Here is a 21,778-nt window from a genome sequence, read left to right as displayed (position 1 = left end):
CTGCTTTTAATATTGAAACATTTTACTTATTGCTTGTTTGTAATATAGAGGCAGTTGGGTGCGTCTCTTGATGCTGCGCAGGAACAATTATTTCTGACTGGTCTGAAAGGCTTTAGGCGTGTTTACTGCTGGACTTATCACCGTTACAACATTTGTTTCTTATCAGCTTCCCTGCAGCAAGCTTTTGTTTTCCTATTAGAAAAATACGTGCTGCCGTGTCGTGATCTGAATGTGTGCATATTGTAAGCAAAATTATCTCAAACACTCATATGTTGAAGACTATGTTGAAAACAATTAAATGCATGTTTTCTGGTCGCAGTTAATTGGATGAAGCAGAAACTTTTCAGATTCCTTTGGGCTTTTTCTGCAGCCACAGAATGATTGAAAAACACGTTTTAAAATGCAACTTTCAGACTTCTTAGAGGGTTTAATAACTTGTAAGGAAATTTATGAGGCTTGCTGGGTGTTTTCTCTGCTTTCTTTGTTTTGTTTTTGCCTTTTAATTGAGATCAGATCGGATCAGCCTGAACACATTTTTCCTATATAGTGCACTGCAGCTGAACTGATTGCCTTGTAATGGCGACCGCATGGGCTGCAGCAGCTCTCGAGGCTGGCTGGGGAGTCCTCAGGGAAAGGTCCGAGGAAGGGAAAGTTTCCCTGACTCAGCTCCTCTGGACTGAGTCGAGCTCTAATGAGGGAAGAGTAGAAGTCCTCTGTCAGTCACACATGCAAGTTTTATATTGCACACATAAAAACACACAATCCGAAACAAAGAGAAACCTTTTTACTGCTTTTTCCCCACGTGTGTTAGTAAAACATGAACCACACACACCTGAGCAAACATGCTTACTGTTAAGTTTTACCGTTTCCCTCCTTCGTGCACACACACTCCCAACCTTTCACCGCGTCTACATGTATAGCCTCAAGCTGCATAATTCGCTAATTTGAACTAAATGTGTTCACATTTATGTAAAGGAGCTAATTGGAAAAATGTTTGGGTGCCCTGGAGAGCTGCTGCCGCTCATCGGGGAGTCTGTCCGGCACGCTGTAAAACTCCCGGGCTATCGGACTAAATGTGGCTGCAAAGAACGTTTAATGTACCGGAAAACTGCTGCTGGGGGTTGAACCATGTGCCTATCAGTGTGGGTTGTGACTACATCTATGCTACTGTTCATATTTTAAAGTTTTATAAACTCCAATTGAGATATTTGTCAAATATTAACCTTGAAGAAATATGGATTCAGTTTATTATTGAAATAATTTCAAGTCAGTCTGACTTTTAAGCTATGAGCTAATTATTATATCCATGATTCCCTCTCTGTCTTCTTGGCAGCTATTTAAATTGGCAACATTCAAAGAACATTAGCTGCAACTAGATTAGAGTTTCAAAGTTAGCAGATGTGCTAAAGCGCTAAGCTAAATCTTAGCTTCCAGATTAGCGGAATGGCAAAAATGTAGATATCAGTAGATTGCTGCCTTTTACTTTACTTTCTTCCTTTTTCAAAAATAGTAAAGGTAATGGAGCTTCATGGCCTGTTCAAATCTAAGTGCACTAAACCTTTTTTTAATTTAGCAGAGGGGCTAAATGCTAAGCTAATCTGGAAACTTTAGCTTCCAAATTAGTAGAAGTGTAGATTTCTGTCCTTTACAATACTTTATTTTTTTCTCTCCTAACTTTAAAGCAGTGGTGTCAAACTCCAGTCCTTGAGGGCCGCTGTCCTGCAACTTTTAGATGTGCCTCTGCTGCATCACACCTGAATAGAATAATTAGGTCATTAGCAAGGCTCTGGAGAACTGATCTACACAAAGAGGTGGTGATTAACCCATTTCATTCCAGTGATTTGTACCTGTGGCTCATCTAAAAACTGCAGGACAGCGGCCCGTGAGGACTGGAGTTTGACACCTGTGCTTTAAAGGTATTTGATCTTCAGAGCTTGTTGAGCTTGAACTCTCAGGATATAGAGAGCAGGAATAGCAGCATCTGAACGTTTCCCAAACTACTAATCTCTCCCAGTTATCCAGAGATCTTCCTTGCTTGACTTGTGTTTTCTGGGATGAAGGTGCTTTGACTTATTGTTGTGGGTTATCAGTTTTGGTTTTCTTTTCATCCTATCTATGCTGATTGTCACTCTACTTGGGACTCCAAAGCAAAATTGAGCTGTAAATGAAATTGAAAGGAGACACCAGGACATCTCGTTAGCCTCAGACGGTTTTGTATATTTCTCCTGTTCGCCATGAGATGTTTGACAACTTTTTTCTTTAAATTCAGCCTTTTTCTTTCTTGCTGTTATGGATAATATTTTCCGCATCGCGGCGTGAACTTTTGACATTATCAAGCTCAGCTTCTATATCAGATCTCACCACGAGGGACAGCTGAAGGTCTGAATTGGCAAACGCTGGATGAGTTTTTCATTTTCTTCCTCATTTAAGTAGAGCCAGCTGGGCCTGGTGGGAGTCGCAGAGCGACACCACGAATCTCATCTTTAATCTAATAAAGGGGCTCTGCGGAGGCTGGAATTAATCAGACCTGTTAGGGAGAGGAGCTTTGAACAGGAGGGTGATGGAGAGAAAAATCGTGGAAGCATTTTGAGCAAAAAGAGAATCCGATTGGACATAATGAACGAGAGTCGTGTTGAAAGAGAATCACCTTCTTCCTCCAGGCTGCGCGTGTGGTTCTGATCCATTTCAGCTACGATGGGACCGTCTTCATATCTAAACAGAGTTTATTTCATCCCAGGCTTTAATTTCAGCGTAAAAACATGGAAGAAATTCTGAGTATTGATTGGACCAATTTCAAAGTGAAACATTACCATCAAAAGATCAGATTTAGTAAGAATAAATTAGATTTATTGAAAAGCTAAATAGTCTGAGTTTGACTTTCCACTGCATGTTTATTTAAAACTTTTTGTGCTTTTAGAGTATTTAGATATTTGGGATTTTTTTTTTCTTTAAGTTTCATTAACTTGAATTTAAACTCAGAGGCTGATTTCAGATTTAAATTCTTGTTGTTTACATGGATTCAGAATTACTGTGGAGCTTCCTCTTTTCTTTTCCATCCATCCATCCATCCATCCATCCATCCATCCATCCATCCATCCATCCATCCATCCATCCATCTGTATTTTTTTCTCCTTCATCGTTCTGTAAAGCAGTTTCTTAACTCCGTTCTTCATTTCCTCTCTCCTCCCGTTCTTCTGTCCTCCTGCAGCTGATCGCCGTCTACGACGAGCAGGAGCCCCATCATGGTGGCGACGGCACCAGCGCCAGCTCCACCGGGACGCAGAGCCCTGACCTGTTCGCCGCAGACCTCGGCGCCGGCAGCGTCGCCTCGGCGTTCCAGCCCTACCAGAACGCCAGTGAGATCGAAGTCACGCCTTCGGCCCTGCGCGCCAGTGAGTCCCGTCACGAGAGGAGGAGAGTGTGTAGATGCAATTAGAAACGGAGCCATTACTTCCAAATGATCAATTCCTCTCACCGTATATTCTCCATGTTGTCGTCTTTATTGAGTTAAATGTCAGGAGCTACAGCAGCACACAGTAAACCCAACAAATCACCTTATAACCCCATGCTGTAGCATTGTTCATAAATTCAGGTAATTGGACAGGAGGCGACTTTTTTCAGGCGCAGTTAGCCGTTTGATCCCCGGCCAACGTGGCTAATTGGTTCAATCCGAAGCATCCTAAATCAAATTTGTCACTGAGCGCGCTCACCTCCGTGGTTTTCCCTCGGTCGGGTCGCTGCTTTGGCCCTAATTACCATGAGTGTTGACAAGAAGCTGCTGTTTCAGTTTCTATCAAGCAAACAATTTTAAGCTGAAACAAACAAGAAGGCAAAGAGGAAAAAAAGAGGAATCATGCGTAGTGTAGGTGGGCAGAGTACCCAGAAATTATACTCAATTAAGAGTAGCACTACTTCAGCATGTTTTTACTCAAACGGAGCCGTCCAAGAAATTACTCGAATAAGAGGGAAAAAGTATTTGGTAAAAAGTTTACTCAAGTACTGAGTAACTGATCAAAGTATCAATCATTTAACTTTTAAAAATTACATAGTCGGAAAGGCCAAAATATAAAGTTAAGTAGAAATTTTTGTATTTTAAGAACAAAAATGACAATAATTCATATAAACAACAAAAATAACAAAATCAGGCAAAAGAAAATGTTTCCAAATCAGTTTCCTTTATTAAAAAACTTGAACAAAAACCGCAGGTGTGTGTCTGTGTCTGGTGAATTTTTGGTTAAAACATGTTTGTTTTTCATTTAGTGGATAGAAAAGCCAGGAATTTTACTCAAGTAAGAGAAGAAACACTTCTTACTAAAATTACTTAAGTAAAAATAAAATATACAGTGCAGCAAAAATGTGTTTTTTTCCCCCCCAAAAGGTTACTCAAGTAAATGTAACTAGTTACTATCTAACTCTGGTTTTAAAACACATTAAGCATCAACAACTGCTCTCACAATAAACACGAACGTTTGCTAGATTGGGAAAATATGGGGACTGAAATATTGTGGGGGAAAAAAGGTCAACATTTGTGTCTGGTAAGGTTTCGCAATATCAGATAAAAGTAAATACGGTACTGTTGCTGGAAGTTGCAATGAGGGTTTCAGTAGCAGCCATTGTTGTGACTCTTTACCGTTACAGAAAGTCCCCACCACAAGTCATGAGCTTTATCGGCTCTGTCGTTTCTGTAGCTGCGTTTCCTTTGGCCAATTTCACAATTTGACATTTCAAAATTAAATGTGTTTAATGGAAACACATTGCAAATAAATCACATATGTGTAAAGCTACAAAATGCAACTCCTGACTCGGTACCAAGCTGTAGCCATTAGGAAAACTCAAATGCATTAGCTGCCTTTCAACCCAAAGGGGGCAGCATTGAGACGGTTTTGGAGCGAATGTAGCAGAATTTAACGCATTTAAACAAAAATGTAAATTCACACAGAAACCTAAAGATAGCATCCATTCTGCTCTATTTGTATAGTTTATCTACCCAGAATAACAGTTGATTTGGGGTTTAGTTGCTCTTTAAACATCATGTTTTCTTATTTTGTTTCCCATTTTGAAGAGTGATGGAAAAGAGCCGTTGTTTTTTAAGGTCATGGATTACCAATTAAAAGCTCTCAACTTTAAAAAGCAAAGTTTTAAATAAAAACAATGCTTTGGTTTTAAGAAGTGCTAAAATGTACCATTTTTATTTTTAAAAAATGTAATAAAATTTAATGTTCATAAATTTAATGCAATATGAACATGAACTTAGGTTTACTTCTCTCAGAATATCTGCACTAATTTTAAAGTTATAGATTTTTATGCAACTGTAACGAAAGATTTAAGGATAACAAACATATATAAAAGCATCTATTCAGGTGTCTGGTCACTGCAGTTCTAATTGCATTTTGGACGAGATGCTGAACGTGAATTTTTCTGAACGAAACTGAAATCTTTGGCATAATTACACCTGCCGGTTACATCCAATTTAGCCGCCTTCATAATAAATTCCAGCCCTGCCTAATTGACTACACAGAGTCTCATCAGCTGAATTTTAATGCGTGTTAAGCAAAATGTCTGACACGGAAGAGAGGGGATTTGATTAATTTTCTTTTTGAGCGAGTTCCTAATGAGAACGGCTCAGAATGACTGATTTATGCTGCAGGAGTTTCAGCCGCTGGACTCTGGGCTTCGCTGGCCCAGATTCTCAGATGAACTCACTGCAGAGGCGGCGGGTTTGTAAACTGAAAATAAATCAAGTTTTAGAGATCACTCAACAAAACTCATGCAAGAACTATGAAGAAGTTGAAGAAGTTACACCTGGTATTGTTGTTTTTTCTCTTTCCCGTCATAATGACGTGTTTTGCTGCATCCAGATATCGTTGATAAATCATGTTTTTCTGTTTTAGATGTTTAGAGAATGATCATTTTGATCAAAGCTTATGATCAGCTTCTAAAATAATTTCGTTTGGTGATTTGGCTGTGTTAAAGGACTACATATGCATAATTTAGGTAATGTTTGTGTTCAAACAGAAGAAGGCGACTATTTGTGCACATACACTGGAGTTAAAATGCCAGGCTTTTTTAGCAAAATGTGCTTAATGGGAGATTTTTTTTAAAGTAATTTGAACCAGATGAAGCTAAAACTGCCATTTGAGGAGTTCTGTAAACATATTTACAGATAAATAAGGATTTTTTACTTGACAATTTTTTTTAAATATTTTTGTACAGTTTTGGCTTAATTACTGCTCTGAATATGTTGTTTTTTTTAGCAAATGGACTTTTTTTGAGTTTGTATACTCCAGTTTAACCGATTACTACTTTAGTAATTTAGTATAACTGATGGGAGGTGAGAACTCAAGAAAAAAAACTTTTTTATAACTCGTTACAACTTTTTTAAAGGGAGGAAAGGAGATTTGATCAAAATTAATCTATATATCAAAAAAAAAAAAAAGAAATGTTTCTTTAAAATGTATTTAAAGAAATGTTTTTATATTTTTATAAAAAATCTCGGGTCAAAACCGCTAAAACATTTACTACATCAAGGCATTCTGAAGCTCACTGTTTGTATGGCCAAATTAGGATTTTGAGTTCATTTCTATTAATTTTAATAACATTTATGCCTAACAAGCACATTTAACCTAAGCTACGAACTATAACCAAAAGTAAAATCACATTTTACCAGTAAACATGAGAAAGGGGGCCTGGACCTGGCTTTGGCCCCTTAGGCCTGTCTGTCTTCAGAAAGATTGTAAATACACCAGAAAAGGTCCTTATTAGAAAATATAAACAAGCTCACACACACACACAAACACACACACACACAAACACACACGGATGTGCTGCAAACACACACGGATGTGCTGCAAACACACACGGATGTGCTGAATCAACAGATGATGCAGCTGCTTCTTTAAAGACGTCCAAACAAGTGAACAGATTTACAATTGGACAGTTGAGTAATGGTTCACAAACCCACACACAGCCATAGTATTCCACTTCAGTTTGCACCAACACACACGCAGACACACGCACACACACACACACACACACACACACACACACACACACACACACACACACACACACACACACACACACACACACACACAGTTTAACAAAAGCAGGAAGTGTTGCGACACAAAAACAGAGTGATGCCCAGACTCATCAGTTTATGAGAGAACGAGGAAATAAACAGCCAGGAGCACAAACACACAGTTGGACTCAGTCAGAGCTGCAGAACTGCTGACCCAGTACACAGATCAGTGTTTCCTGTGTGAGCAGCTTCCCAGCAGAACATGGGAACCAGACCTCTTGGCTACCAAAAGACAACACTTTTATTTAAAACGTCTGTCGTTTTATAATCCGTCTCTTCGATGTTTTCTGAGAAGCAGCAGATTTTTGCTGTCGTAATGGCGTTGTGTTTGCTGTTCCTGTTGGGATAATTTAATTATTTGGACCCACATGATGCGACTTTAGATAGAGTGAAGGGTTTTAATGGAAGCCCATCACCAAAGTTTGGTGTTGTTCCCACATAGGAAGTCGAATAAATCAGATTAATTTACCAGAAGATCATGATTAATGCAGTTTCATTATGCTGCCCTCCAGTCTCATCAACCATGACTGATGACTGAGCAAAATACAGTCCGAGGTTCCAGAAGAGCTAAGAAAAATATGACATTTGATTTATTTTTAACCTTAGAAAAAGAAATGAAACTCTGGAAAACATCTCATAGGCTAATTGACAGATTTGAGTTAAGTTTTTAGGCACACCTGTGGATGTTTTTTAAAGACACACCTGGTTTTGTTGGACACGATGCCTAAAAGTGGAAATAAATTAGACAAGATGTTAGGAAGAGAGTTGGGAACAATTTCCAGAAGCTGGAAAGTGTTTTGTTCATCCGTTCAAACAAATACAGGTAAGTGTAGACTTGATGGGAATGTCCAATCATCAAAATGCCCCAGAGATGAACGGGTTCTGATCCAAAACGTGCAGATTAACCCCAGAACAAAAGCCAAAGAAAATGCTGCTGATGCTGGAGAGACCGTGTTGACATGGACTGATTTATTATTTATTAATCCAATAGAAAAATAAAACTGTCAGATTGCAGTTAGTAAATGTCCACAAGGACAGAAATGTTCATTTTTGGAGACATGTCCTGTGGTCTGATTAAACTAAAGTGGAACTGTTGGACCATAATCTCCACTGTATCATCCTAACTGTGAAGTACGGAGGTGGCAGCATCATGTTCTGGTGCACTTCATAAAATAGATGAGGAAAGAACATTATTTGGAAATATTGAAGCAGCATCAACGAAGAAGTTAATACTGCTTCTTGGTTGGATCTTCCAAATGGACAAAAAACAAGTTTGTTTTTGTGTGACCATCACAAAGATTTCAAAGAGATTAATGAATAAATATTTTCTTTCTCCTGTTTTACAAAATATTATTAGTTCTTGTGATTCTAACTTGCATAAAACAAGAAAAATTTAGTCTGATTTACCTTGAAGCTCCAAAATGTAACTTTTATTTGAAGAAAAGTTTGGTACCAGAGGGTGATTGACAGCACTAAGACCCGCCTTCTGGTTCTGATTGGTTGTTTCTAGTTCTAGGAGCTCACATTTTTTTCACAGATTATCTGTCTCATACTATTACATCACAACATGACGTTTTCAACAAATATGTAAAAAAAATTATACATTTTTAAAAAGTTGCATATTGCAGCTTTAAGACGGCAGGAAAAATTTTTTTTTTCATGAACACTTTTGTTTTCCGCTGCACCGATTAAAATGAGTTATCTAACTTCTCCAGTATGTATTTAACTTCGTATCTTTGCTGTTTTTCAGATATGCCTCTCCACGTCCGGCGCAGCAGTGACCCCGCCCTGATCACCATCAACGGGCCATTCAGCGCCTCGGAGTTGCGGGTCCAAACCGAAGAGCCTCCATCCAGGAAGAACCCGACTCGCTGGTCCACCACTGCCGGCTTCCTGAAGGCTCGCCATTCCTCGGGCACAAACAGCCTAGAGAGGAAGGTGGGTGTTAAACTGATGACTTGCTATAAATCACATCTACTTTAGGGGTAAAACTTTTGTTTTCTGTGTAGAGCAAAGGTTTGGACACGTACCGCAGCCTGCCGAGGGACGCAGGGACCTGGTCCAATCAGAGAGAGTTTCAGAGAGACACGGCCAGGTCGTCGCTCAGCGCCAACCACCCCATGGTGGACCGCTGGCTGGAAAAACAAGAGCAGGTGAGCAAACACATCCAAGCACCCACAAAACAAAAAAAACTTTTAAAAATCCCTACGTGGATTCAAATCTGCATAGTTTTTATTTTTATTTTTGAGAAGTGGGTAAATTTTTCTTGACCAAAACGTCTGGACAGATGAGATCACAGCGGAAACGTTTGGATGTGATGCATCAAGTTGCCAGTGATCCCAAACCCACCATCAAAACTACTGCAGAATGGCTGAAAAAGAAAATAAACAAGGGTTTTGCAATGGTCTAGTCAAAGTCCAGACCCCAACATGACTGACATCATGTGGTGACACTTGGAATGATTTAATTTGCCGCCTAACTGCATTTCCAGTTATGACAATTAACTGTTTTTGGAATTTTTTATGACAAGATTTTCACTGATAATGAGACTTTCAATTGTGGAAGTCGCATTATCAGTGAAAATCTTGTCATAAAGAATTCCAAAAACAGTTAATTGTCATAACTGGAAATTGATATTAATATGTATTCTGTTCTTATTGCTTGAAAAAACCAAATTACGTACAACAAAAATAGAAAATATTTCAATCTCTAAAAATGAGGAAATGGTGTGACTTTGTTTTAATATGACCCTCCTATGTTTTGTCTTTGCAGTGATTCACAAATCCTTAATGTACGAAAATATGACAACTCGCTCAATTTAATTAAAATACAGTATGTTGAGTTTATTTTTGAAAAGGTGAAAATAAGAATAAAATCACAATAAAATAACTTTATACTATTTCTATTGTAAAAAATAGTGCTAGGACTCTATTAACATTTTTGATCAAGTTAATTTTACGAACTGTAATTTATAATCAAAAACCATATATTGACAAATATTTTAAATTAAAAAAGATTTTTTTGATGCTAAATTATGTGATGAATAGAGATATGAACTCAACAACAGTTTGAGAGATCAGATCGTTTTTTGAAATGGGATGTCGATTGATGTCAGATTTATATTAAAAATAATAAAAAATGCACCTACCTGCATTAACATTTTGATTGTGTTAAAACCTTGTCATTAATTAATTAAAATGAACTAATATTTTACTTTGTTGGCTCCTGTGGTTGATGGTTTGGACACCGTCGGGTTAAACCACCAACATTGTGAAAACCTGATTAATTGTGGCGAACAGACATGAATGAGGCGCCGGTTTAGGTTAGGATGTGTTTTAATAAGCAGAGTGTGAAGTTTTCATTTTGGTGAAAAAGTATTTAAGCTTACCGAGTCGTGTAACTATAAACCACAAAGTCGTAAACCGACCACTGTTTCATATTTTCACGGCTCCGTTGGTCAGGAAACTGTTATTTATTCAGTCACATCTTTACAGTCAAAGGTACGTAGATAATTATGGATGTGGCTTGTTTTTGTGCATACATGCTGATTTATCCATTTAGGTATTTTATGTATCTGTTTCCTCCATGTTTAAATAGTATTTCCCACAGCGGGTTTAGATTTTCTCCATCTATCTGAAGCGTTTTGCTAATCGGTTTTCCTCCATGTTTCAGTAAGACGGGGGTTAAAAGGCGCAGCTCACTGCAGGAATGTCGTTAGTATTAATAGCTTTAAGAAGTCCATCCGACTTTTTCCTCGAACCCATCCACACTCAGCTTCCTGTCGCTCTGAGAACCCGAGCGCTCATCATAACACTCATCTGTTGTTTTATCCTTTTTCTCTGTGTGACTGTATGAATCTGCTTGACTTGAGTTCACAGTGAAAAAAACGTTTTCTTTCTCCCAATTTTTCGTTTGCTGCCACAAATCTGAATCAAAGTTCCAGAAAACTGCAAAACAGCTGAAACACTGAGTTCCTTTAAATCCAGGCTACAAAGCCACCTGTTTAAAGTTGCTTTTGAAAACCGTAACAGATGGAACATATGTTGATGTGTGTTGATGGCGTGCGTCAAAGTTTAATGTTTACTAGTTTCTCAATTATGTTGTTTTTACTTTTTATTTCTGTATTTTTATGATAGAAAGCACTTTGTTGGTGAAATATGCTGTACAAATAAATTTGATTGAAATTACTATTTCAAAGTGAAATGTAGAATCCGTTATTAAATTCCATTGGCCATTTATTTAGCTACATGCTAATTACTTTGGCTAAAGCTAGTTACAGCTTTTTGGATGGAGTTTTTCTGCAGTAGATGCTCATTACGAGTAACGTGGAACAATATTTTTGAAAAATGTGTTGCGATTATGGTAAAAGTGAGGATTTTAAGTACATATCTCTAGAATTGCAGCACATTGGAGTAGCTCTGCTTCTTCAGCTCTGATTTGTCCTTTTCAGTAAATTTTTGTTTATTTTTCCCGTTGAGTCGTTGCTAGAGAAAAGGAGGAAGTTCAAAACATCATATCCCCTACTCCAACGTTTCTCTGCCTGGCTTTCGAACCATACGGCCAGACAGAGATTTAAAGAAAAGCGGCAAAAGCAAACGAAGTGGATTAGCAGAGCTAGTCAGAACTTGTTTCTGTCATCCAGGACGTGTTGCGGTGAAATATCATCTCTGGCCCAGAATATTGAGTTGTTAGCATGCCGTTATAATCATTCTTTCAAACTGTTTGTGTTTAGTTGAAACTATAAAAAATTACCAACGAATGGATCAGATTATTGGTTACAACGAGCCCAAAAATCCAGTTTAACATTTTTTTTCTACGTTTTTTTGGTTCAGTCTTTAAGTTTTAATGACTTTTCCATGTCTGGGTAATTTAGAGATATAAATTAATTAGAGGAATTTAAAAATTTGTATATATAAAAAATATTTCTCAGACAATAAGTTACTGGGTGTTCAAGACGCCTGATAAACTTTTTTTCTACTGGACTAAAAAATAAACTCTGGCTTCTTGGAAACTAAATGTAAAGATGGAAAGTGAGCACATTACATAAGTTATGTATATGTTTGGTGTTGGATTACAGCGTCTCAGGCTGCCCAGTCTTCCAGTCTGCTGTAAGTGTTTAACGTCTCTGATTGAGAAGCTCACTTTGTTCCTGGAAGGATGTTACAACTCGGCCGGATGACGAGAACCGCGCTGGTGCCGGTCCAGATTAATCACATAAAACAACAGAACAAAAGTCCATGAAATACTGAAAAAACACAACATCTTACCAAGAACCTTTGGTCTAGATTCTAGGGAAAGTATATTAAAACACTTGAAATAAGACAAAACTAACTTAAAAGTAAATTTGTTTTAAGTAAATAATTCTTGTATATGGATGAAAAAGTACTGGTTTTATTGGCAGATTTTTTTCACTTGCAACAAAATATTTTTCCTGTTTTAAGTGAAAAAAATCAGCCAATGAAACTAGTGCTTTTACGTCTATATCTTCATAAATTTATGATCAACTAATGAAGAAGCCTATTTATTTTGCTGCAAAGTTACTTTTAAGTTTTTTTTTATCTTATTTCAAAATATTTGCACTAGAAACTTAATTAAAACACCTCAATGATATAAATACATAAATGTTTAAATCTTGAAATAAATCAGTAAAACTGTGATTGATAATTTGAATTGAAATTATTTTTTGTATATTTTATCTTACTATGGGGAAATTTATGTTTTTGTTTGAGAAGTCCGGGTGTCTTGTGACTACACCTGGGTGAAATAGTTAATTTTCACCAGCCTTATGGTTCAGGAAGACCATTTTGAACAGACCTTGAAGAAAACAGTTCATTTAAGTGATGGGTTTGCAGCTTTTACGACCTAAGGAGTCATTTATGCTTTTAAACCAGCCAAATAAAACTCATTTCCAGCTGCAAATGTCACACAACTATTTTAAAAAAATACTATGTAGAACTTAGGAAATGTGTTATTTTTAAAGAACCACTATTTTATTTATATTTTTAGGATTTAAAATTGACATACAATTTAGCTTTTTGTTTGTGGAATGGAAAATGATGTAAAGCACATAAATTAAGAACGGCTCTAAAAACATTACTTGTAATTTTACCCACATGCGAGTCAGGAGCCGCAGGTTGTGGTGAAAAACGGTAAATCTGAAGAAAATTCTCCTAGTGAAACCAGTTTCTGATTATTTTTATTGACCTTTCACACAACAGTCACACTGAAAATATTTGGCACAAATAAGCCAAGAGAGCCTTTTTATCCTGCAGCGTCGGAAACCTTTATCAAGACAAATTATAATAGTAAGTGGAAGAAGAATCAGACGCCGAGAATAGAATACCCAGTGATTTTAATTAGAACAGAGCGGCTTGGGGATGATGAATTAGGTGAAGCAATTTCCTGGAGTTGGCTCCATCTGATCTTCCCAGAATAAATAACACGGAGCTGGCCGCTTTCAGAACAGAGGCTCGCGTAATGAAGAATGCCGTGAGTTCGGCTCGGTCCGCGTCCAAATGGATGGATCCGGAGTGGCGACGCGTGCGCCGACACGTACGGAGATGGGGGGGGGGGAATGAAGAGGAGGAGGGAACCGCAAAGGTTTGGAGCCGCGTTCCAGGCTCCTGAAGCTACCAGTTGGCAACAGGTTGGGGGTCGCCATGGCAACAAGGGAGGGAGCTGTCAGTCGAGTGTGTATTAACGAAAGCTGGTTGAAGGTGCAGCGGCTGCAAAAAAAAACCGAAAGCAGGCCTCCTCTGCTGTGTGTGTGTGTTTTTGCTTGTATCATGGACTCGTTTCTGCATCGGTGTGTGTGTGTGTGTGGGGGGGGGGGGGGGGCGTGTGTGTGTGTGTTTACAATTTCATATGTCAAAAAAAATCCAAGAAGTCTTCGACTGCATTGCAAATCAACCAATTACAGAGGAAGAGGCGAAAAGCCGGCGAGCCAGCCTCCTGCGGTGTCAGTGAGCTGAACCTGCAGCAATCAACGCCACAACACACACACACACACACACACGCGCCGACACACACACGTGTGGCGCGCTGTCAGGGTCAGCCTTCAGTCCTCACCTCTGCGGGTGAACGGCGGTCTCTGCGGACTCCAAGTGTCACAGCGTGTCGGCTTGTGTTTGTTACATCCACTCTGCTGCTTTTTGAAAATCTCCTCACTCGGTTAGCGGAGCTTTTTGTTGAAGCTTTTTATTTTAAATCGCTAATTTATGCCTTTGTTTGATGCTCTTTGTGTTCGTCTGAGACCTCCAGTGGAGATGCTGCAACGAAATAAAGTGGAGATTAAAGCTGAAGAGCTCAGCTTTCATCAATCAATCAATCAATCAAGTTTATTTGTACAACACATTTCAGCAACAAGTCAGTTCAAAGATGCTTTGCATCATAAAAACAGAAACCAGTAACAAACATCACATTTTGTGCCGTCATCAATACACATCAAATATGTTACTCAAACTCCATTTATAATGGTTCAAAAGCAAAACAAGTGAGTTTTTAGTCCTGATTTAAAGGAACTCTGTGTTTCAGCTGTTTTCCAGTTTTCTGGGCGTTTGTTCCAGATTTGTGGTGCATAGAAGCTGAATGCTGCATCTCCATGTTTGGTTCTGGAGGGGAAATTGGTAGAAACAGACGTTGTTTACTGCTGATAGTCCAAGTTTAGTTTAATAGTTAATTTAAAACTGGGAAAATATGCAAAGATCATTAGTAAAAGATGCTTTCACCAGATTAAGAAAGTTAATAAAACAGTCTAATATCATAAAGAGTTTGTTTCATTCTGTAATGCCTTGGAATGAGAAGTTTATGTTTGGGTTTTCTGCAGTGATTACAGTAAAGTCCATATCCTGTTCCAACACAGAGTGAAAATTCTGGAAAAGTTTGATGCATTTTTCTGCTCAACTTTGGTTCATGAATCTAAACGAAAATAGAAAAACATAAAAAAATACAGACTATTACACCTACATTTTTGTTCGGCCATCATCATATCGAACGTCACACTTCTTTTAGGGTTCATTCACACCAGCCCTGTTTAGTTCGCTTTAATCCAACCAGTTCGTTTGTCTAGAAAGTCCAGGTCGTTTGCGGAGGTGTGAATATGTAATGAAATTCTGATGTGGACTAATAAAGCAAACTCTGGTCCATCTGCAAAAACCTCGGTCTCGGTTCATTTGAAGTGAACTCTGGTGCGGTTCGAATGTATATGTGAATGCCAATCAGGCCAAAGACCGCTCCAAAACCAAGAAATGGACTAAAGCACAGGGCATTCTGGGTAAATACACAAAATCAATTGCGCGAGTCTAGCGCTACCAGGAGAAATGGCTCGTGGTCTTTTACCAAAGACAAAATAGAAATCCTACAACTTCTAAAATCTGATGCCACTCCATTTTTGTTTACATTTTGTGAAGAAGGAAGTTGTACTCGGTGTCATTTTCAGAGGTTTTTGTGTCACTTTTTTCAGTGGTGCAGCGCCCCCACAGGTGAGGAGGGGAGCAGATTTTTAAAAGGGTTTAGTTTGTTTGATGCAGTGCAGTGTGAAAGAGAACAGCACCAGCTGAAAATGAAACAAATGTTGCCATTTTGGCCCCCAAAATCGAGTCTACCGGACCGTGAGGTGTGAAAACACTTCAGGTTGTTTCCGTAAGCAGCAGACATACAATGTCAAAAAAAAAGATCAGAATAAGGATCTAAAACATCCATTCTGCCTGCAGTATCGCCTTCAAACTTTAGTTCTTTTCAGAATGTCTTTGCCATCACCTAATTTTGCTGATCCCCAGGTGAAGGTTAGACTAATTCTCTACCAGCTGTAACAAACATTGAGTTTGTTTCTCACTCTGGGATGTTAGCAGAAGAGCTAAATTTGATTCAGTTTTTGTTTGCACGGCTGCTGCTGCGTCCTCGGTTATTAGCCTGCAGAGGATCAGCGTTATCCCTCACGGCTTTGTGGAAACATCTGCACACACTCCACTCAGACACCTCCAGACCTGATGCGTAAAATAAATGCATCATTTCAATGCGGGAGTGCTGAAATACACAGAGCACAAAGTTACACTGGAAGCGTCTGCTACAAACATCTTACAGCTCGGCTCTGCCTGCACACTAACAAGTTTGTGTGCAGCGCGTACGTGCGGCGGAGGGTTGAGTCCCTCAGGTGCACGCTGCAGCTTTAGAGGGATGAATCATGCCGGCCTGAGCCATATGCTCATAAATCACTTCAGACTGTGTGAACGCTCACCTGAATGTGCATGCATAATGCACAGGAAAACCGGCATGCTCAGACCGGCTCTGTGTGCTGTGAGTGTGTTTCTGCTGTGCATGTTGTGTGTTTGGATGTTAGATGGATGAAAGTGAAGCTCTGCGGCGTTTCAGGGCGGCAGGGTGTGTGTAGGTGCAGAGCGAGTGGCCAGCAGGTGCTGCTGTGGAGCTGCTACTGAAGTCCTGCAGGTTGGTGTGTCTGTAGGTGTGTGAGTGTGAGTGTGTGAGTGTGTTTTCTTTTCTGTTTGTACTATATGCTGGTGGTGTGTGAATGGATGCACAGATAAATGCTGTAGGTGTGTGTTTGTGTTTGCAGATGTCTGAACATTTCAGTGTTAATCTACAGTCACCTTGTTATAATGAGCCTTTAGTCTGACTCTCTTCTCACTTTTCCATCTGTATTGTGAACCTTATTGTTGTGTCTCACACCTAACAGCTTTTTTCTTACTCACCGCTCCGTTTCCAGGCTTCACATTAGATTATTATATCTTCTCTCATTGTCTCCACTTACTCCTCTGCTTTCCTCTTTCGTCTCACCTCCAATAATCTTCACTCTCTGCCTTTGATATTCCGTCATCAGATGTAATTTAGTAGCACCTATCAGCAATTGTGCTCTTTTTGTCCAGGCTGCATGTTTAGAAACCGTGTGGCCGGCATACGAGGCGGAGTTAAAGGTTTTTAGACTCTCTGAACTTAATGAAGTGGCTTCTTCATGTTGCAAAAATAAGCAATTAAGAGTTCAGACCTGGAACCAGTAGTGATCTAATTTATCAAACATGCTTCAGGCTACAGATGCATTACGATCAATATCAATTAAGAAAACCAAGTGAATCGATTAGATCTTTTGGCCAGTTGGTTATCTAACACTTTTTAGAGCTGTGCAATAAAACTTAGAATTTTATCGCAATATTTTATGGTACTATTGATAAAGATTATGATTAAAAAGCCCATTTATTTCCTATTTTTATGCAACTGTGTGGTAAAAACAAGCACATTTTCCCCTGAAAAACATTCCCATTTACAATACGCTTCTTCATTCCCTAAAAATTGTGCGATTTACATCACTAAACTGCACACAGTAAATACAATATTTTGTACCTAATGATATTTATTGAGGCTGTTGTAGGACAAACAGTGGAGAAAGTAGCAAAGATAACATTTCCGATCAGACTGTCAGGTTTGTTTTTTAGCTGAAATTCTTATAAGAAATGTTTCATTATAAATGTTAAACGATACAATAAAGACTCGCCCGTACCGCGCACTGTACGCACATTTGTGATTTCACAGTAGCTAGCGTAGCGCTGGCTACAATTCCCACGCTTTCTGCCACTGGACAGCAGCATGCTTAATGAGCTAGCTGAGGGCCTGGCGCCATTTTTTGCCACCAGGCAGCCGTTGCTCAGTGTCAGCAGAGATTAGCCATGTTGCTCCACAATTGGGTATAAAGTTGGCGTTTTCTTCTTGAGTTTTTAGCGGTGGACAAGGTGAGGATTGTGGGCCAGAATAGACATACCGTTCCACAAATAATTTGGAGTCACATTTCCACAAAAACATATGTAAATACTGAATTGGTTATTGTGCACCGTAAATATTTCCTAAAATATGTTTGTCAGACATGTTTCTTCTGCTTCTTGGGCACTAACACAATAAAATTAATTTTTATGAGAGATAATCTTATTGCACTCTAAATCGAACTGTGTCCATTTTACACTCTCAAACTGCCATCAGTCCCTCTTCTGCTCAGCTGTCTCTGTAACTTTGGTGATTTCTCTAAATCATCCAGAGTCCTGGATGCTATCAACCTTTTTTCTTCTGTGTGGACAGAGAAGGTAAAAAAAATAAAATCTCTTTGTCATCTGAAGTTGCTGCCAGACCAGCTGACATCCCATCTCAACCTGATTTCTATGTCAAATCGTATTTTTTCTTCAACAGTTCATAGTGAGTTTCTCTCTGAAAAAGGGGAAACAGGCAGAGAGAACATTTAGAGGAGGAGATTCAAGGTTTGTATGCAGGCGTGAAATGATTTGAAAATGCTTGAATTTCAATTAGGCGTTTTCAAGGTTTAGAAAGTCCTTGATTTCTGTTTAAAGTCCTTGAAGGTGCTTGATATTCAAACTACACAGATTTGTAATCAAGTGCAATCTAACATTTGGATAATAGCTAAAATTTGGAAAACATTATTTATAGTTGAAACCAAATATTTTCATACACCTAACAACACATAACACATTTTTCCTCCCTGCCTGAAGTTAAATCTGACTAAAATTTCCTTGTTTTTGGTCAGTTTAAATGCCCAAAATTATTGATATTTGCTAAAAGCCCGAAAACATATTTATAATGTTTTTTAGGGATTTTATTTTTGTAAATTTTTTTGTATAGTGTGTTTGAGCATTTTATGTGGAAAGTTATTTACCTTAATAGGATTAGTTTGGATTGTTTCAATGTAATGAATATGTATTATTCCTAATGACTCAATTACTTATTGATCGTCTTGTATATCAAACATTATTGAAATTGGTGGATTTATTTGTTTAATTAGTGTTTTGTTCTGTATGTTGTCTGTGAGACATTTCAAGACTTCATTATATTTTAGTTAGACTTTTCCCAGCTGTATAATGTAGAATACTACCACAAATAAGTATTAGTAATAAATAATAAATATATTATTGAATTGATTCAGTCTTTTTTAGTTAATTTGAATTGTTTTTAACACCAAAATGAGGCGCTGGAAAAGTTTGAAAACTTACTGTTGGGGAAAAGTGTGAACTCTGATTTAATTTAAGTATTGTCTTCTTCAAATCTAAAGTTTAATTTTTATAATTAAACAATCTTTGTCTGAATTTTTAGAATTTAAGAATAAAGCTTTGCCTCAAAACCGGTAAATCTCCACCTCTTTATGTTATTCCCCTCATTTTTCTTTCTCTCTGAGCTTTTCTTCTCCTAATCACATTTGATCTTTGGAGATCTCTGGGAGCGCGCTTCCCCTCCAGCTGGGAGGGACACGATGGGGAAACATGGAGCAGAGAGATGAAAGACGGCTCTCTTCGTCTCCAGGGTGAAACGTTCACCTGAGGGGCTTCTCCAGCTACAGAAACCTGCACAGCTATAAAACGACGTGTTCGTCACCTGCTACCCAAGTCTAATTACACCAGAAGAGCGGCTTGCTCGGGTTGGACAGATGGCAGGTGTTTGCAGAAACGAAATCCACCTGTTGAGGCTTCTGAAGGTTCAGAGTTGCGCGCAGCAAAGCGACAAATCAGAGATGAAAATCTCAGATATGTAAAGCCGCTTCGCTCGGCGGGTTTATGAACAAGAGAGTTTATCAGCGGTTTATAAAACGATCAAAGACGGGATGAAGCGGACGACAACAGCGGCTGTGATCAGAGGAGACGATACGACAGAACAGGAACGCCGCAGATTATTAAAAGTCTACTGAGCAGAGAAGATCCTGCCCACTGGAAGAAATGCACAATTCTCCATCTGCAACATAAAAATACTCTACATGTTTGGTTTCAGAGCCAATGCAGTTCTTCCCTGTGCATGTTTGGGTTTTCTCCAGGCACTCCAGTTTCCTCCTTCAGTCCAGAAACATGGAAGTTGTGTTAGAGATTCACAATCAGAGTTCAGTGGTAAATAGTTGCATTTACTTGAGTAACTTATTGGAAAAAAATTACTTTTAGGAGTAGTTTTTACTTTCACTTATGTAATTTTACTACAAAGTATCGCTACTCTTTCTGGCCCCGCTGAATGAAGAACAGTTTTTTTAACCAAATCCACCACACACACACACACACACGCACACACACACACCCCTGCAGTTTTATCAGGTTTTTATTGAAAGAAACTGATTTAGAATTTTTTTTTATCAATTATTTTTGATCTTTTTGATATTTTGATCTTTAAAGCACAAAAAATATTCATGTAACTTTATATTTTGGTCCATTTGATGATGCAGTTTTTTTATATTATATAATTGATGTTTTGATTAGTTACTCTGGACTTTAGTAGCTTTTTTACTCTTATATCAGTTAATTTCTTGGGCAGGTACCTTTTATTTTCACTTGTATAAAATATGTTGAAGTAGTTCTATTTGGATCCTGTTCCCTTCTTTGTTCATAATTGCTTTTGGGAGTGAATTTAAATCACTTAAATCTGATATTTTTTTACCATTTTTACAGAAAATTCGTAATAAAATTACAATCATGCATTAACATGAAAAAACATGAAAAATTGCGAGAATCTGTTGTTTTTTGCGTGAATTTCCGCAAAAAAACTAGCTTGACTAAAAGCAACTACAGAAATCCTAAAGTCTTTTTATTTTATGTTCACATAATCTGAACCAGTAAACGTAAAATCCTTCCCATAATCCCACCACTGTGTGAGATGCTCCTTTGCATTTGCACAGATCATCAATGTCCTGCTAACTTTATAAAACATTTAGCTGCTGCATCAAGTATAAAATCTGTTGACGGAGCGGACATGCTGTTGACTGCAGTCTTGTTTTTATTGTGACAGCAGTTAAATGCTTCAGCATGCAGTTAAAGGGAAAAAAGCAACCTGAATGTGTGTGTTGGATCAGGCTGGACAGTTTTATGTCCTTTACGAGAAAGGCATGTTGCACAGGATGATTTTTATACCTACATACATCTTGATGTCATTTTTACATCAGTTATGCTGCCATGAGCATGCTTCCAAAAAGCTGGTTTGTGTAAAATTGGGATTAAATTAATAAGATGTTTTATTATTTTTTGCTTTATTTAGTATGTAAACCTTTTAATAAACACTTTTCTCCTTCACTTTGCTCTCTAGCGCCCCTATCTCATTTGGAAAGAGCTGGTATTATAAGAGGAAAGTGACATTATAGCTCTGAATAGACTGAAGAACAAGCAGCGAAAATGTAAATTATCGATTTACCTCGTCAGATCTTCGCTTCCGTTTATTGTTTTCTGCTGCAAACGGAAGTAAACATCTCAAGAAGCCGTTTATTTAGAGAAACATTCTCCTACGCAGCGGCCATTGCTGGAGTCATTCACAACAACGCCTGCATTATGGGATCTCGTCCTCGGTGTGTGAGGTTTGCTGTCGCTGTTGGCCTCCTCGTCTCAGTTTAGCCGGCCTCACCTCTCATTTCGCTCCGTAGCTGCAGCTCCGGTGGGAATCCCATCCTGGTAAATGGTGCGTCTTGCAACAAGCTGCATGAGCAGCCGCAGCCCACCCAGGTCCGCTCCTCGCTCCCTTACATCTGATGAAACGACATTCAGCAGCAGAAACTCGACACTGAAGCTGCTGTTGCTATAAATCTGAGAACATTGAGTCTGTTTCAGGTTAAAATGCACACAGAGGGTTTATGGTAGCTGTAAAAATGCCTCCAGTGCCATAACATTAGTTATAGGTAAAGATCTTTATACCAAAAAACTCTGGTTAGCAAACTTTTTTCTTTTTTTT

The 21,778-nt window shown here is 38.4% G+C and overlaps 1 protein-coding gene and 1 long non-coding RNA gene across 4 annotated transcripts in view; one reads left to right on the top strand and one right to left on the bottom strand.

Annotated features, from left to right (window-relative positions):
* The window catches only part of LOC102236989 (partitioning defective 3 homolog), a 257,025-nt gene that overhangs the window by 85,035 nt on the left and 150,212 nt on the right, over nucleotides 1-21,778 (top strand). For all 3 annotated transcript variants that reach the window (XM_023336134.1, XM_023336133.1, XM_023336132.1), the window contains exons 3-5: nucleotides 3,209-3,392; nucleotides 8,829-9,016; nucleotides 9,088-9,231. In XM_023336134.1, coding sequence (XP_023191902.1) covers nucleotides 3,209-3,392; nucleotides 8,829-9,016; nucleotides 9,088-9,231 — 516 coding nt within the window. The remainder of the gene's footprint in view (nucleotides 1-3,208; nucleotides 3,393-8,828; nucleotides 9,017-9,087; nucleotides 9,232-21,778) is intronic.
* On the bottom strand, nucleotides 8,913-21,441 carry LOC111608995. The gene is made up of 4 exons (XR_002752958.1): nucleotides 21,248-21,441; nucleotides 14,147-14,346; nucleotides 9,109-9,213; nucleotides 8,913-9,004 (listed from the first exon to the last, which is right to left on the bottom strand). It is a non-coding gene; the product is annotated as an uncharacterized LOC111608995 (long non-coding RNA).

This window comes from Xiphophorus maculatus, chromosome 6 (assembly GCF_002775205.1).
Source record: "Xiphophorus maculatus strain JP 163 A chromosome 6, X_maculatus-5.0-male, whole genome shotgun sequence".
Taxonomy (NCBI): Eukaryota; Metazoa; Chordata; class Actinopteri; order Cyprinodontiformes; family Poeciliidae; genus Xiphophorus; species Xiphophorus maculatus.
The sequence above is the reverse complement of the archived record's forward strand: the minus strand, read 5'-3'. Positions and strand labels throughout refer to the sequence as shown.